Source organism: Camelina sativa, chromosome 12, assembly GCF_030686135.1.
Source record: "Camelina sativa cultivar CO46 ecotype springtype chromosome 12, ASM3068613v1".
Classification (NCBI taxonomy): Eukaryota; Viridiplantae; Streptophyta; class Magnoliopsida; order Brassicales; family Brassicaceae; genus Camelina; species Camelina sativa.
The window spans coordinates 1,767,966-1,782,788 of record NC_141891.1 but is presented as its reverse complement, the minus strand read 5'-3'; the positions used below and the strand labels follow the sequence as shown (position 1 = coordinate 1,782,788).

The window sequence follows — 14,823 nt, the reverse complement described above, 5'->3', positions numbered from 1 at the left end:
TGAATTTCTTAAGAAAATATGATGGGATATATTAGGTTGAGATTTATCTGAAATTATTCTGAATGGAACACGCCAAGAAATAATAGTATTTTTTTTTTGTAGAATGCTAACTAACTGAAAGTCTCTGCAATCATTACTTTTTCTTGCACTTAAATTTAACATGTACAAAATAAGACAGTCACTTCAGACAAAAGATAAGTATTGTCAAGTGTATGATAAGAGATCGAATGTTAATAATTTGCAGAAGAAAAAAAACTATATAGTTGCTTAGAAAAAATACTATATTAAAATCTACAGAAAATTGTAGAAATGATTACAATGAATGATCATCTAGGCAAATTGGCAATCATAGGAAAAATTAAATAAACCTTAGGGATATTTACTCTTAAACTACTCTAGAAGCACGACTTTACCAAAAAAAAAAAAAGGAAGAAAAAATCAAATCTCAAACCATTTGTCATATACTACTACCAAAGGTCAAATGTCAATATAGCACAAGGCTCTACCTTTCTTCTGAGTTGAATCTGTTCCAAGCTTCCTGGAATTTTATTAGTAAGTTAACACAAATTCAAAGTTTCAGAATGACCAATTTAGAGTGTGTGTGAAATGGTGTTACAGAACATGAATTACCTTAAGAAGATCAAAGACCTTTTCGCAGATATATTTCTGATGAATGTTTGCACCACGTTGCTGTAATTTGTCTGGATGAACACAAAGTGTTGCTTTCCTGTAAGCTCGCTTCACGGCTGCTGAAGTTATGACTTCTGTTAATGGTAAAGGTTGCCAACCGCTCTCGGGACCAAGGATCTGGTTCATATCAAACAAACCAAAACCAAAACAAAAAAACTCAGACTTTGAGAATTAACTCTGTTTGTTCTTTTTCTTTTAGCTATGATCTTCATTTAAGGAAACGTACGTATTGTAATGTTGAGAGTAATGCTCTTATGTTTCCTTCTTTTCCACTTGACCATCTCTTTACTTCCGCATCCAAGGTTTCAGCGACTCTCTGTAAGAAACAGAAACAAACTGTGATTATTACAAACATTTGAAGCTTTTTTTTTTTTTTTTAGTTGAAGAAGAGTTTCGGTTTGGTGGCTGTACAATTCTTTCTGCTTGTTCTCTCTGAGCCACAAGATCACGCATGTTCTTCTCTGCTAAAGCTTTAGCCTGTTACAAGTTTATTAATTAGCATCAATGGTGTGCAACTTTACTACAAGTATAGGAAAATAGAAGCATTAATTACCACACGATCAGCTGTTCTTCGATGCCTTTCTAACCTTGATGTATACCTCTGAGGCGATTCACCATCAGTACCTTAAGAGACAAAAAGAGAACAAAATGTGTTAAGCTAATGGGGGTGGGAAAGTAAAAGAACTAGAGAGCTTTCAGAGTATATTGTACCAGGAGAATTTTGATATCTTGAAGCACCAAAAGAGACTGAATTTTGAAATTGCTTATCAGAAACTGATCTCTCCATTCGTTCACCAAAGAAACCTGAACTCTGAAGTTGCTTATCAGAAACGGATCTTTCCATTCGCTCCCTCGCCTCAAAAGCAGCCTTTTCAGCTGCACGTTCACGAGCTTCAGCGGTTGCTCTCTCCACTGCCGCACGTTCTGCTCTAAGTCTTGCCTCTATTGATGACTTATCAGGCAAAGACTTCTCTCTAGCCTCAGCGCATGCTTTCTCCAATCTTTCACGTGCATCAGCCAAGGCTCTCTGGTCAAAAGCCATTCGATCCTTCTCCCTCTCTCTTTCCCTCTCCCTTTCTTCTTCTATCTTTCTTAGGCGCTCCATCTCAAAGTCTCTTTCTCGCTTCAGCCTCTCTACTTCTTTCTCACGTTGCACAGATACTCGAAAAGGCAATGGTTTTTCTAGTTTTGCATCTTGATTTAAACTTGCTTGGGTCTCATAGATACTTCCTCTTTCCTGCTGCTGGGGGAATTTATTTTCATGGTTTCTGAAACCAGAGGATGTTTTGGGAGCGCATTTACTGTCCTCTGGATTCCTTTGATCACTACCAGCACCTACTGCTTTTCTGGCATTTTCTTCTTCACCTATAACGTCTTCTGATCTTTCTTCAACTTCAGTTTTCAACCCGTTGTCTCGTTTGAGAACTGATGCCTCTTCAGAGGTGTCAGAGTTTTTACTCTTCTGTTTATGCTTTCCTCCTCTAATATTCTCAGAGTAGGATCTCTCACCTGATTCTCCATTTTGTTGTTTATATCCTCCATTTTCACTCAACTGTGGTGCCTCTTCATGCCTCTCAAACAACCTGGATCCAACATCTAGCTCACTGGTTCCTTCCTTTTGGCTGGCGTCTTTGAGGTTCTTCTCAAAAACCTTCCAAGGACAGGTTTCTTCGGACATAGATTCTCTCTGGCTTGGTCCTTCTTCTTCTTCTTCCTTTTGGTTGGTCACTGATTCGTCATTGTCTATACTCTCATCCTCTTCTAGACTGTCGCTAAGACTTTCATTAGATGATTGCTCTCCATGAACCTCTGTGGTGGTTTCACAGGTTTTCTCCATTTCACAAGCATCTCTTTCTTTCTCGTCACTTTCTTCTCCTGAATATTCATGTTGTTTTCTTTCATTTTCCTGATGCTCTTGGTTTTCTCTATGTGTTCTTTCTCTTTCTTCTTTTTCTTCGGCTTCTTGCAGCTTCATCCTCCTCTCTTCTTGTTCAAGATCCTCTTTCAGTCTTCTCTCAATCTCTGCCCTCTCAAAAGCTTCTATCAGCCTTTTTTCTTTCTCTTCTAGCTCCATAGCTTCTTTCAGCCTCTTCTCATTCTCTTCTTTTTCACGTGCCTCTTTCACACTCTTTTCCTTCTCCTTTTGCTCAAGGGCTTGTTTTAACCTCCTTTCCTTCTCTGCCTGCTCAAGAGCCTCTTTAGCCCTCCTCTCATTTTCTTCTCTCGCTTGAAACTCTTTAATCTGCCTTTCCTTCTTTTCTTGTTCAAGAGTTTCTTTCAGCCTTCGCTCCGCCTTCTCAAGAGCCTCTTTTATTCTTCGCTCGTTTTCTTCCTTTTCACGTGCTTCTTTTATCCTTCGTTCCTTCTCTTGTTCAAATGCAACTTTCATTTTCCTTTCATTCTCAGCCTTCTCATGGGCCTCTCTCATTCTACGGTTCTCTTCTTCCCTTTCAGAAGCTTCTTTTAGCCGCAATTCTAACTCTTGTTGTTCTTTCAGTTTCCTTTCTTGTTCTGCCTTTTCACGGGCCTCTGCCACTCTCCGTTCGTTCTCTTCTTTCTCACGAGCCACCTTAATCTTTTTTTCCTTTTCTTCTTGCTCCAATGCTGCCTTAAGTCTTTTCTCATGTTCTGCCTTCTCAAAAGCTTCTCTTTCTCTTCTCTCATTTTCTTCCTTTACACGGGCCTCTTTGATCCTAGTTTCCTCCTCCACCCGCTTCAAGGCCTCATTCAGTTTTGTCTCACTTTCACCACGAATTCCCAATTTTTTATCATTTCCATTCAATTCCAAGGAGACCTCTAGCATGCTTTCATTACCAAGAGCCTCCCTGAGCTTCCTAGCATTTTGTTCCCACTCAAACGCCTGGTTCTTCTCAGCTGCTTTCTGATGTGGTTTTCTATCCAATTGTTGATTTTGTATGCGTTTTGTTTTCTCTACACGGTGCAACTCCTTCTTTTGTTTAGCAGGCTTTTCAGTAAAGACCTTGTTCTCTTCTGGTCTGAGCAGATTCCTGTGTTTCACTATCCCATCATGATCAGGCAAATTGTTGCCCATCTCAAATTGCAGCTCCACATGTCCCGATTTCTCATTCTTTGGCTCTTCAGGAGCCTTTTCTGCAAGCTTGTTCTCGTGTCTCTTATGCCTAGATGGTACCTTTCTCGTTCCAGGGTGTTTTGGCAATTTCCCCGCTTCATGATCCTCCCTATCTCCTTTTGCTCTCCTCCGCTGTTTCTCCCAGTCAACATTAGCTCCCCATGTCAGCTCCTGATCGAAAAACTCTGCATTAACGGGAATACAAACATCTTTCCCACCACTGTTCTCATCAGCATTTCTTGGTAGCTCAGTTCTCACCAATTCAACAAACTGATTAGCTTCTTTCCATTCATCAGAGTCTCCAGACCCTTGAGAAGATAGTGACTTACTTCCATGCTTATTATCCCTCAAACCAGCTGTATGGCTCGGTTTCCCTACATCAGTCATTCTACTCTTCGTGGTGGTCCTTACCCCATCCCTCTTCCTTTCAAACAGCTCTTTAGAGTTTTTCAACTTTGCCTCAGCTTTAACCATAGCTTCTCTCACAGCAGCGGAACTTGCATCAACCTCAACATCAAAAAACGGAGGAGAACTACTACTACCCCCAGATCCTTCTGATCCGGTGGTTCTAGAATTAGACGCCGAACTTCTAAAACCGCTCTTTAATACAGGAGGTGGCCTCGAAGGAGGTGGTATCCCAGTAGGATGAGTCTTTAAACCAATCTCAGAAACAGTAACAAAAGGTTCACAATTATTGTAATACTTGTCTTCAAAGACAAATCTACTTGTTGTACCTCTGCTGCCAACAACAGAAGAGGGCCCAGTCTCCTTAGTTGTTCCACCAGCACAAATCATTTCATCAACTGCAGCTACACGTATGACACCACCACTTGACATATTTGTATCCACGCCGCTGCTGCTTAACTGATGACTAGCTTTGTTATAAGAAATGTTGAACTCAGTGCTTCCATCAATGGAATCATAAGAATCTCTACCATTAGAGAAACAAGGACTTTTGCCAGAATGCTCTGTACCTCCTGAGCATGACTCTACTTCTTCAGGAGTCCTGTACCCAAAAAAAAAAATGACTTTTTTCTATAAATTGAACCAAGGGTAAAGAAAAAGTAAGGATTTTTAAAATAAGTACCAAGCATCGTCGGAGGAATCACAAAGACCAACCACCGTAGTAGACCTCTGTTGGAAAAAAAGGTCTTCATAGGAAGGAGCTAAATCGAGATCGTTAAAACCACCGAAGACTTCACGGTAATCAAAACCTTGAGTACGAACATCGAAGTAGACATCTCTACCATCAACAAGGGGAAGATCGAGTACGGGAATGGAAGAAACGGCGGCGCGTGAGGAGCCGGAGAAAATTTCGCAGTAGTCTTCAAGACGAGGAGATAAAGTAGGAGCACCGAACCTAGGTGGACCACCGAAAACGTCGTCGTATGTAGTAGAGGTGGTGGTGTTCCCGGAGGAGTTGTTGGTGTAGGTAAAACCTCCGCCGGGGGTGAGGCCATTGTAAGGTTTCTTCTTAGGGAGTGAAGAAGAAGAAGAAGAAGAAGACTTGTTTGGATTACGAGGATGAGTGAGATTTTCCATTAGAATCAAGCCAAAGAAAAAAAACGATTCTTGGGTTTATGTAAATATTTCTCCTTTTCTTCTTCTTCAACCTCTCTCTCTCTCTCTCTTTCTCTTTCTCAGGCTCTCTCTCTCTCTCTCTCCGTCTGAAACAGCAGTAGAAGTCAAGAAGACGGAACAAAAAAAAAAAAAAAAGAGAGAAAAAAAAAATGTCTCAAAAAGAAACTCCAAAATGACGAAAAAGGACCTCTTCACTCTTTCTTCACCTTTAATTTGAAAAATCTAATTCGAATTTACTTTTACAAAATTAAAAAGCTATAGTAGTACTATAAAATATTCCCATCTCTACATCGTACCAAAAAAAAAAAAAAAAATTAACAAAGAAATAGGAACTGTTTAAAGAACTAAAATTAAACTTAGCAAAATTATAATCAAAAAACAATAGTTAGTATATGATAATAAAGAAATTAATTAATAAACGTTAGGATTATTCTCTTTAATTAGACTTGTTGCCTCCATGACTCGTCTCGATGGAATAAATTAATCCAAGAAAAAAGAATTCTGAAAAAAAACAGTCGTGCTGCTGCAATCGTAACGGCCGGCGCGGCGGCAGCTAAATTAATAAACTAGTAATAATTTCATTGCTCTTTGTATTTGTTTAATACTAACTATTAGTACTAATTTACTAATGAATTAAATGAGTTAATGGAGTATATAATTAAAATGATGAAACCGATAATAGAACGACAGGGGTAGCCGGTAAGCCGGTGAAGACGCGCGAAACGAAAAGGAAAGGGTAAAACTGGAAATAGATAAAACTCGGTTGTTGTCACTTCTTCTTCTTCACCCCCGGTGGGTCCCGACCCTCTTGCACTATCTTCATTTTTTTTTCCCATATGAAATATTGTGTTATTTTATAGTAATAAAGTACTCTAACGTTAGAAAATAGAATGCAAAATTTTATAAAAATTAAATTCACAGATCGCAGAAAATCAGCTAGTTTTAATATATTATTACCATTATACTAATAAAACTACAAAACTTGGATTATTCGGACTGGTGGTCTAGTCATCTATAATTTTTAAATAGTATAGATATAACAACAGTGTCGTTTTATGTAAAGGCTATTTATAATAATAAAACAGAAAGAATAATAAAAAGAGTTATACAGTTAATGAAGAAGAAAGTAAAATTTGGGTTCCCAAGAGGGAAACAAATGTAGTGTTGAAAGTTGTAAGAGATGGATATAAATGTTACTGTATTATTTAAACAAAAAAAAACGGTAGGAGTAGCCTCTCTCTTTCCAATGAACTTATAACAAGTGTAACGCACTTTGATTTTTTTGTATTCTTTCCCATTTCTTAACTTTTTCTTGCAACAATTTTTTAGTTTCAATCCTTTTTTTTTTTTTTTGTGGGTTCAAACTATGGTATCAGCATTATCATATGTAAATGTGTAATGCATACAATGAGATCCATAAGTAACTGAGTATATATATTTGGTAGTATAGTTATGGATGTTATAAATCACCGATGGTGTTGTTTTACTACTCACTCCACTAGATTTATATGTGTAGTAAACTTATAATTTATAAATTTCGCTAAAGGCCAAAAGTATAGTACTTATATCGTCGCCAATATTTACGAATTTATTTTGATTATCGAAATACATTCTCTTTTTCCATCCATGATCGAAAGAGAGCTTATATAGTTATACATATTTTAAGCTATATCCTAGTAAACAAAGAACAAGTGAGAATCATTGGCATTTTGTAACATTGTTCTGACAATTGCAATAATACTCTAGTCTGAATAAATGACTCTTGGTGCTGTAGTTTTCCTAAGATTTGAGCATATAAATATTAATCTAAATTTGGCACCATTTGAACAAATCATAACAATTAATTTTTTTAAAAGGGAGTAATGTCACGAATAAGACAGCCTAACCGTCCCTCCAGATCATATATAGACTACAAAGAGTATCCTCTTCTTTTTTTCTTTTCTTCTCAAGACCATATATATACAATAGTCTATTGCAATTTGCAAGTCGAAATTTATAATTTCATTACACTACAACTCTAATAATCGTACGACACAATTATGGCGCATGTATATACTAGCTAGTATATATATTCCTTATTACATTATCACCTTAATAAAATAGTTTTGGTGCCCACAATCGATAACGAGATTTTTCGTGGCATGCATGATTTGATCAATTTAATTGGTTGACAACTCATATGATAATTACTCTACGTTACCCTCTTAATTGAGTCGAAATTGAAGTTTATGATAAGATAACTAGATCTTTTTTTTTTCATAGATGGGTGGTTGGCTTCCTATATTAAGTTGTAGCATCAGTCAGTTATTGATTATGATAGTGAAAATTACCTGCACTACTACTGTTACGACAAAATTATTCATTATGATGATACGAACGAATGCAAGCGTTAGTTATTAATAGTACTTAATAACAACACCAACCTTTTTTTACAAGTAAAAACAATATTCAATGAGCTTTGCAATTTAAGGTATCTTTCATTTTAGTATGACTCCGTATCAGTTATGACCATCTAAATTTAATCCGACTTTAGTGTAGTATACTTACTAGTAGTATATATATTTTCATTTCAGATTTATCCAGATTTCAAATACTATCTATTTTACATGTTTGGGTGTACGCATGCTTGCTTATAGTGCGTGCCTTGTAAAGCATGCATCAAATAAATAAATCCTAGGCGATAAAAATAAGTAAAAGACGAATATACACGTTGATGATACGCTATATATATATACACTCTGTTATTCTATCCTATAGTTTAAAAAATAAAATCTCTAATGAAACCATGATTTTATATTATGCTCCGAAGAACATAATGATGGCGTTGATAACCATGCTTGCCCTACTTACAAGATTCACTTATTCGTTCCATGATCAGTATCTAAGTTTAAAGTATACTGTATAAACCAATTCGCAGTTAATAGCAACAACAGGTTTCAACATTTTTTTTCATTTTTTCTTTTTGGATATTATTCCAAATAGACGTCTAGTTCAATAGAAATTATAGAATAACATCAATCTTGACCAATAAGCTAAGATTTGAATACCAATCTGTCGAGAATAATAGTACTAAATTTGTGTTAATAACTTAAGATACACGCCTATATATATATCTGTCTCTGATCCTGTTGGACATTACTAAAATTATAATATGTTTTTTAAATATATGCGTTTATATAAAGACCAAATACTAGGTTTATATAAAAACCCCATCTTTAGTTTCATCTTTTCGGTTTTTTAATTAGATTATATTTTGCGATCCATCGTTTTTCATTTTTAACTCGATTGGATTCCTTTGTTTTTTGTCCACAGTGCAGCCTACAGTTTAGATCAATCTGGATGTTAATTAGGACCACTTTTCTCTTTTTGCGTAATCTTTTCAATTTAATATATACACAAATACATATAGGTACATGAAAAAGTTATGCTAAGGAAGATTAAATACATTTTATTTCCTTTTCGTATGTTCAGATGTTGAAACTCATGCATATAGAACAAAAATAGTTAAGAAAAAAGGTCGAATAAAGCAAAAAAGAAAATCAAAACCACACCAGATATGATTCCAAATGTTGGCCGCTGCTTATTGGTTTTAATAACCGGATAATTCAAAATATTACTATTGTTTTTTTCAACTTTATTTTGACCTTTTAATCTAGGCTACTAATTGATACTATATATTTACCAGAACAGTAATTATTTAAGTGAGTTGGAATTTATAATGTACTCCCCAAATACAAATGATTGTCCCTAACATTTAGAAGAACACTAAATATGTTGGGGGCAATCATTTGAAAAGACTGTTTATGAGCATAATTAGTGTATCAGTGTATGCATTAGTTATAAACCAGCCCATTATGAAATAATAGGAGTTGGTGGATAATGATCACCATAGAAACAAGAGAAGCATGTCAGTCCAATACGCTCTTGTTGCCATTGTTTAACAGAATTATAGCGATTGAAAATGGAATCGAGATATTTTTTAATTTCAAAATACATGAAACGTTGAAATAAAAAAGAAAAGAAAGAAAGGGGGTCCTTGTGTTGGCCACTTTGGTTGGAATGACAGCACTCAATATTCATACGACCATTTTCCTAAACTAATTATTACATTTTGATATTTTTCAGCTTAGGTGTTGACCTCCAAAATTAAAAAGCGGCTTATAGGTAAAGAAATCATAGGTCTCTTTAATAAAGTTGGTATAAATCAAAATCGTACGAAGAAATGACCTATTATGATCCACACTTATTCAAGTTAATCAGTTCGTGAATCAGATTGTCTAGAAATCAAATGGCTCTTGTCATCGATTCAGCTAAGCTAGCGACTACTTTGGAAATCAATTGTTGAGAGTTGAGACCTCAATTTAGTGCACACTTTGAAATTTACAGCCCAAAAAACCCAAAGAACAAAAAAAAATACAAATTCGCATGTTTCACACGTGTGAAAATAACCTGTCCTTGTCAAAGACTCAAAGTCAATCTAAGACTGTTTGGGTATTGGTAATTTGGTACCCACTATGTTAAACTTTTGTTATGTAGTCTTTTATTCTCTTGAGGGGTTTTACCAAAACCTGCTTCAGATACCCAACTCAATGACACTAGCCCACAAGAGTTGCATCCATATTCATTGATTAGCAAAACTTGAACAAGTCTTTCTGCTCTAAATCTCAGATTATACAAGTCCAGAAGAAGCAGCAAATTGTAAAAGGGCAACAAATGTATATACAACTATATACTTCTTTCACAAATAGAGTCTTCATTTATATTTCCAAGGCTTTAGGAGAAGATGGCTTTGAAGCTACATTAATGGACAACCAGTCCAACAAAGCCTTGTTTACAGCTTCCGGGACTTCATCATGAGGACAATGCCCTGCTTGTAAGTGCACGAGCGATGAGTTGGAGTAATATGCTTTGATTTTCTCGGCTTTAGTAGGACCAACCCACGGGTCAAGATCTCCCCAAACCAACAGAAGCGGACAAGTCATCTTACTTAGAACACTATCTAGAGTGTATTTACTCTGGTTCGTTAAGAACCTTGTCATCAATCTGTAAGATAATAACAAACAAATGGTAGTTATGTCTCTTTATGTATCAAAACAGAGAAGCTCTTTATTGGTGTTTTCGTACCTGTAGTATACTTCTCCAGCATTAGGATCTGTTGCAGGTTTTGAAATGGATTCGACGAGGTAGTCATCGACATTAGTAGAGTCTATGTACACCTGCAGTTTTGCAATAACCAAATTTGAGAACAGAGTAGTAACAAACTTTTGAGATGAAGAAATCTGAAAAAAGTTAAATAAGACATTACACTCTTTAAGACAGATTCAATCCGAGAAGGCTGCTTGGCTTGCCAGAACAAGAACCCGAGAACCACGCGTTGGAATATTTCTTTAAATGGCTTAACTATAAACTTGGTTATCACGGATTCATCGACTTCCTCTCGTTTTTTACTCTCAGATGCAAATTGTCCTGCAGAGTTTAGAAGTGCAACTCCCGTGACCTGCTCAGGTAAGCCTACTGCAACTGTCAAGGCTGTGAATCCTCCCAGGCTATGGAAAAAAGTCAGAAAACTTCTTTCAGATTTCGTTTTATGGATTTGACAAAAAGAGCTTCATAAAAGCACATTCATTCATGTACCTGTTTCCGACTACAACAGCTGGCTCTTTCACTACCTCTTTCATGAAATCAATAACTTGATCTGTCCAAACCATGGCATCATAGTCTATGAGAGCTTTGTCACTCCATCCGAAACCAAGTAAGTCCAAGGCGTACACCTTGTATTTCTTAGCCAATTCAGGAATGTTATACCTATAAACATCAATGATCCATATGCTTATAAAGTAGCTGTCTCAAAACGTATAAACTGATAAGAGAGATGATCCAAAATCAAGAGAGAAAGAGTGACAATTCAGAGAGCTTGAGAGGTGAAATTGAGGGGTACCTCCAATGAAAGACAGAAGCACCAAACCCATGAATAAGAACAAGAGGTAAGCCTTCACCTTGAACCACATAATGAATCTTGTGACCTCTCCATTCCCAAAAGTTATACCCTTCTGGCTTAAAAGCCAACCTCTCACTACCTAAAGAAGAATCATCCAACTTCTTTCAAACAAAAAGATAACATTTTTAAAAACTAAAAGAGAAGAAAAAAGTCCAAAGCTAGGATCTTTTTTACCTGGAACAGACTGAGAAGCAGAAGAAGTACCCATGACTGAAACTCCAGAAGCAACAACCCCTCCTCTAATTGCAAATTCCCTTCTGCTGATTTCACATTTGTTCCCTTTCATTGCAAAAGATTGTTAATTAATATAACTCAGGCTTAATCTAAAGGAAAAATTTGGATTTGAATCCTTACTGGGTCGACAAATTTGAGCAGGAAAGATTGATCTTTTAGATGATGAGCTGAACAACTCTGTCCTAACAGATGGTGTTACAGCACATGAAGCAGACATCGGTTGATTCAACAGAGAACAAAGCTCGTATTAATCTCCAAGGACAAGAGAGAACCAGATATTTCAGAAGTGAGAGAGCTAAGAAGACACAAAAAAGAAAGAAAGAAACGTTAGGAAGCACCGAGCGTGTATGTGAACTTGCGGAAGAGTTGTGGCGATGCCTGAGCCAGACAAGTCGAACCCGCTTCACGACCCAGAGTGTTTCGTAAAATTGCGAACCCGCTTGGCGAACCAGAGTGTTTCATAAAATTGCGATTTTTATGGTTTAACAATAAAACCGGTAATCTCAAATTAATTGAACCGGCCGGTTCAGTCGCTTACGTGGTGCCGTTAGCGTTAGTGTTAGACTTCGTGAGCACATAAAACGAAATGCGTTTTAATCTGAAGTATGAGTCGGCAAGCACTTTCAAAAGTCTCAAGATTTATGGGATAAGACCTAAGCAACATTGGTAAAAAAACATTTTATAGACTTGACACACTATATCGCAACTGCAGTTTCGACTTTTTTATATACCTAAATTCTGTAAAATCACCTAAAAGTTTGTATGGAAGATTGATAGGTGTGTTAATTAATGTCTTCAAAATGAAGAATCTCCCAATAATCTACTTATCTACAGAATGTAAGAATGTTCCAAAATAGTTTTGATTCTTTGAATTATCTCAGCCAGTAGAGATAATGTATAGATATATATATATATATGTATTTATTAAATATATGAAAAGAAAACAAAGTACAGTATAGGGACCAAACACTTAGATCAAAAGCAATGGTGTCGCCTACCTTCCTATCACTTATCTTCAAACCCATTTTCTTCTTTAGGTCTCTCCCAATCACATGATTTTTTAATTTATTTTTTTGGGTTTTCTCTGTTAAATGAGATGCTCTATCCCAAGATATAGTATAATGTTTTTGGTTAATGATCTCTTTAATGTATATATGAAATAGTATAATAAGTATTGGTATAATTTATAGATTGATAGATGGTAGTTTTTATACGTCACAAGGTCAAAGATCACGGTATAGATATTAACAACAAGACATGAGAATGATATCATTCTCCCGAACCGCTCATGATTCAAAGTTTCAAACCATTGTTTCTATTCATTTGTAAGTTAAGATTCATAATTCACATTCCCCACACATTTTCCACCTTTAAGCTTAAGTAAACAATCTTTCTAAGTAAGATCCTCTCAAAAACTTGAAAGGGCAAACGAAAAATTAAAAAAAAAAAAAAAACAGAGAAAAGACACAAAAACGACTGACTTAAGAGACTCCTCATCTCATGTTCATAAAGACATAACCACATGGTAGGTTATGTCATTTAGACCCCACAACTTCTCATCTCACCTTCTTTGTCCCCAACCTCCTCCACTTTTATCAATTTTGTCCCTCTCTCACTAGATTTCGAATCTCATGTGTGTGGGTCAATGTTGCTTTCTATTTAAAGCTAAGAATAATTATATCAATTGGATTACTTTTTCTTCCACACACACATATAACTTAAACTCTCTATCTCTCTTTTTGCTTTAACCCTCAAAAGGAAAAGATAAGAAAGTTTTTTTTTTTTTTTTTACCTTCTATCCATGGACTTGTCTGTACTTGATAGGCTTAAATGGCTACAACAGCAACAATTGGTTTCACCTGAGTTTCTTCACATAATTGGCTCAGATGGGAGAGAAGAGCTCAAGAGAGTTGAGACTTATTTGGGAAACAACAATGATGAGTTGCAGAGTTTCAGACATTTTCCAGAATTCGGACCAGATTATGATACTATCGATGGCTGCATTTCCAGGACAAGTAGCTTCCATATGGAACCAGTGAAGAACAATGAAGATAACAGAGCCATTGCCTTGCAGAACAAGAGAAAGCCAGAGGTTTGTAGGTCGAGGAAGTATTGATTTTTTTGGGTTTTAGATTTTGTTTGATTTTGATCGTTTCAAGTTTTGGTTTTTAGGGTAAGACAGAAAAGAGAGAGAAGAAGAAGATCAAAGCAGAGGATGAAACAGAGTCAAGCATGAAAGGAAAATCAAACATGAGCAACACAGAGACATCTTCAGAGATTCAAAAACCAGATTACATCCATGTGAGAGCTAGACGAGGTGAAGCCACAGACAGACATAGCTTAGCAGAAAGGGTAACTAACAAACTTGTTATTACAGAGATTTCAGAGAAATAACTTTCTAGGGTTTTATCAGAGTGATTTATTGTGGTGTGATCTTGGCAGGCAAGGAGAGAAAAGATAAGCAAGAAGATGAAATGTCTTCAAGATATTGTTCCTGGATGCAACAAAGTTACTGGAAAAGCCGGTATGCTTGATGAGATCATCAACTATGTTCAATCTCTGCAACAGCAAGTCGAGTTCCTGTCGATGAAACTCTCTGTCATTAATCCAGAACTTGAGTCTCATATCGATGAATTATCCGCAAAACAGGTGATTAAACTCAGCTTCATCCCTAGGATTAACCTAGTTTTCCACATTTACTGACTTGTTTTAGATTGAAATCTAGTTTCAGGCTTACTTCACAGGACTTCCGGAAGCTGTTTCGAAGCAGTCTATGATGGCGGATTTTAGATCTTTTCCATTACACCAGCAAGGATCTCTGGATTACTCAGTCATAAACGCAAATCAAACCACATCTCTCGGCGCTGTAATAATCTTTTTCCTTTTCATTATTTTCAAATTCTTGTTACTTGTCCGTGAAGTAACTTTTTTTTCCTTATTCTTTTCTGCAGAAAGATCAGACATCTTCAAGCTGGGAAACTAACTCACAATTTCTTTACAACAACTTCAGAACTGATTCCGTTTCCAATTTCTTCAGCCTCAAGTAAAAAAGTTAGGGAAAGAATTTTTTTCTTAATTGTCTTATCCTTTTATCTACGTTATCTGAAATTTGAACCAGAAAGACAAAGGAACCCAATCCAAAAAGATCTTTCAATACTATCTTCATACTATAGAGATAAATATTCCAGGGGATATGTATAAGTGCAAAATTCTTGTGGCCATAACAATT

The 14,823-nt window shown here is 36.2% G+C and overlaps 3 protein-coding genes across 4 annotated transcripts; 1 reads left to right on the top strand and 2 right to left on the bottom strand.

The window, feature by feature from the left end:
* Positions 1-263: 263 nt before the first annotated feature.
* Positions 264-5,550, bottom strand: LOC104729531 (uncharacterized). Its single transcript, XM_010448482.3, has 7 exons — positions 4,869-5,550; positions 1,402-4,787; positions 1,244-1,314; positions 1,102-1,167; positions 917-1,006; positions 631-807; positions 264-538 (listed from the first exon to the last, which is right to left on the bottom strand). Exons 1-7 carry the CDS (start codon positions 5,321-5,323, stop codon positions 503-505), a joined length of 4,281 nt encoding a protein of 1,426 aa, XP_010446784.2. The 5' UTR covers positions 5,324-5,550; the 3' UTR covers positions 264-502.
* A 4,408-nt stretch (positions 5,551-9,958) lies between these two features.
* Positions 9,959-12,473, bottom strand: LOC104729530 (uncharacterized). Its single transcript, XM_010448481.3, has 7 exons — positions 11,715-12,473; positions 11,535-11,639; positions 11,301-11,439; positions 10,997-11,167; positions 10,668-10,908; positions 10,487-10,578; positions 9,959-10,405 (listed from the first exon to the last, which is right to left on the bottom strand). Exons 1-7 carry the CDS (start codon positions 11,809-11,811, stop codon positions 10,120-10,122), a joined length of 1,131 nt encoding a protein of 376 aa, XP_010446783.1. The 5' UTR covers positions 11,812-12,473; the 3' UTR covers positions 9,959-10,119.
* A 709-nt stretch (positions 12,474-13,182) lies between these two features.
* On the top strand, positions 13,183-14,815 carry LOC104716483 (transcription factor BEE 2). 2 transcript variants are annotated; one of them, XM_019234261.2, is made up of 5 exons: positions 13,183-13,686; positions 13,767-13,946; positions 14,037-14,243; positions 14,326-14,460; positions 14,546-14,815. In XM_019234261.2, exons 1-5 carry the CDS (start codon positions 13,396-13,398, stop codon positions 14,639-14,641), a joined length of 909 nt encoding a protein of 302 aa, XP_019089806.1. In that variant the 5' UTR covers positions 13,183-13,395; the 3' UTR covers positions 14,642-14,815. The 2 variants fall into 2 exon arrangements, with proteins under 2 accessions (XP_019089806.1, XP_019089805.1); XM_019234260.2 differs by having other exon boundaries at positions 13,219-13,686; positions 14,320-14,460.
* The last annotated feature ends 8 nt before the right edge of the window (positions 14,816-14,823 follow it).

What these genes read in the sequence shown, in the direction of transcription:
- LOC104729531 (XM_010448482.3), bottom strand. Translation starts at nt 5,323, where the DNA reads ATGGAAAATCTCACTCATCCTCGTAATCCAAACAAGTCTTCTTCTTCT. An exon ending in AAGATATCAAAATTCTCCTG is followed by an intron (nt 1,315 to 1,401) that starts GTACAATATACT and finishes TTGTCTCTTAAG; the next exon opens with GTACTGATGGTGAATCGCCT. An exon ending in TACTCTCAACATTACAATAC is followed by an intron (nt 808 to 916) that starts GTACGTTTCCTT and finishes GATATGAACCAG; the next exon opens with ATCCTTGGTCCCGAGAGCGG.
- LOC104729530 (XM_010448481.3), bottom strand. Translation starts at nt 11,811, where the DNA reads ATGTCTGCTTCATGTGCTGTAACACCATCTGTTAGGACAGAGTTGTTC. An exon ending in GCTTCTGTCTTTCATTGGAG is followed by an intron (nt 11,168 to 11,300) that starts GTACCCCTCAAT and finishes TGATGTTTATAG; the next exon opens with GTATAACATTCCTGAATTGG. An exon ending in TTGAATCTGTCTTAAAGAGT is followed by an intron (nt 10,579 to 10,667) that starts GTAATGTCTTAT and finishes GCAAAACTGCAG; the next exon opens with GTGTACATAGACTCTACTAA.
- LOC104716483 (XM_019234260.2), top strand. Translation starts at nt 13,396, where the DNA reads ATGGACTTGTCTGTACTTGATAGGCTTAAATGGCTACAACAGCAACAA. An exon ending in AGAACAAGAGAAAGCCAGAG is followed by an intron (nt 13,687 to 13,766) that starts GTTTGTAGGTCG and finishes TTTGGTTTTTAG; the next exon opens with GGTAAGACAGAAAAGAGAGA. An exon ending in GACATAGCTTAGCAGAAAGG is followed by an intron (nt 13,947 to 14,036) that starts GTAACTAACAAA and finishes TGATCTTGGCAG; the next exon opens with GCAAGGAGAGAAAAGATAAG.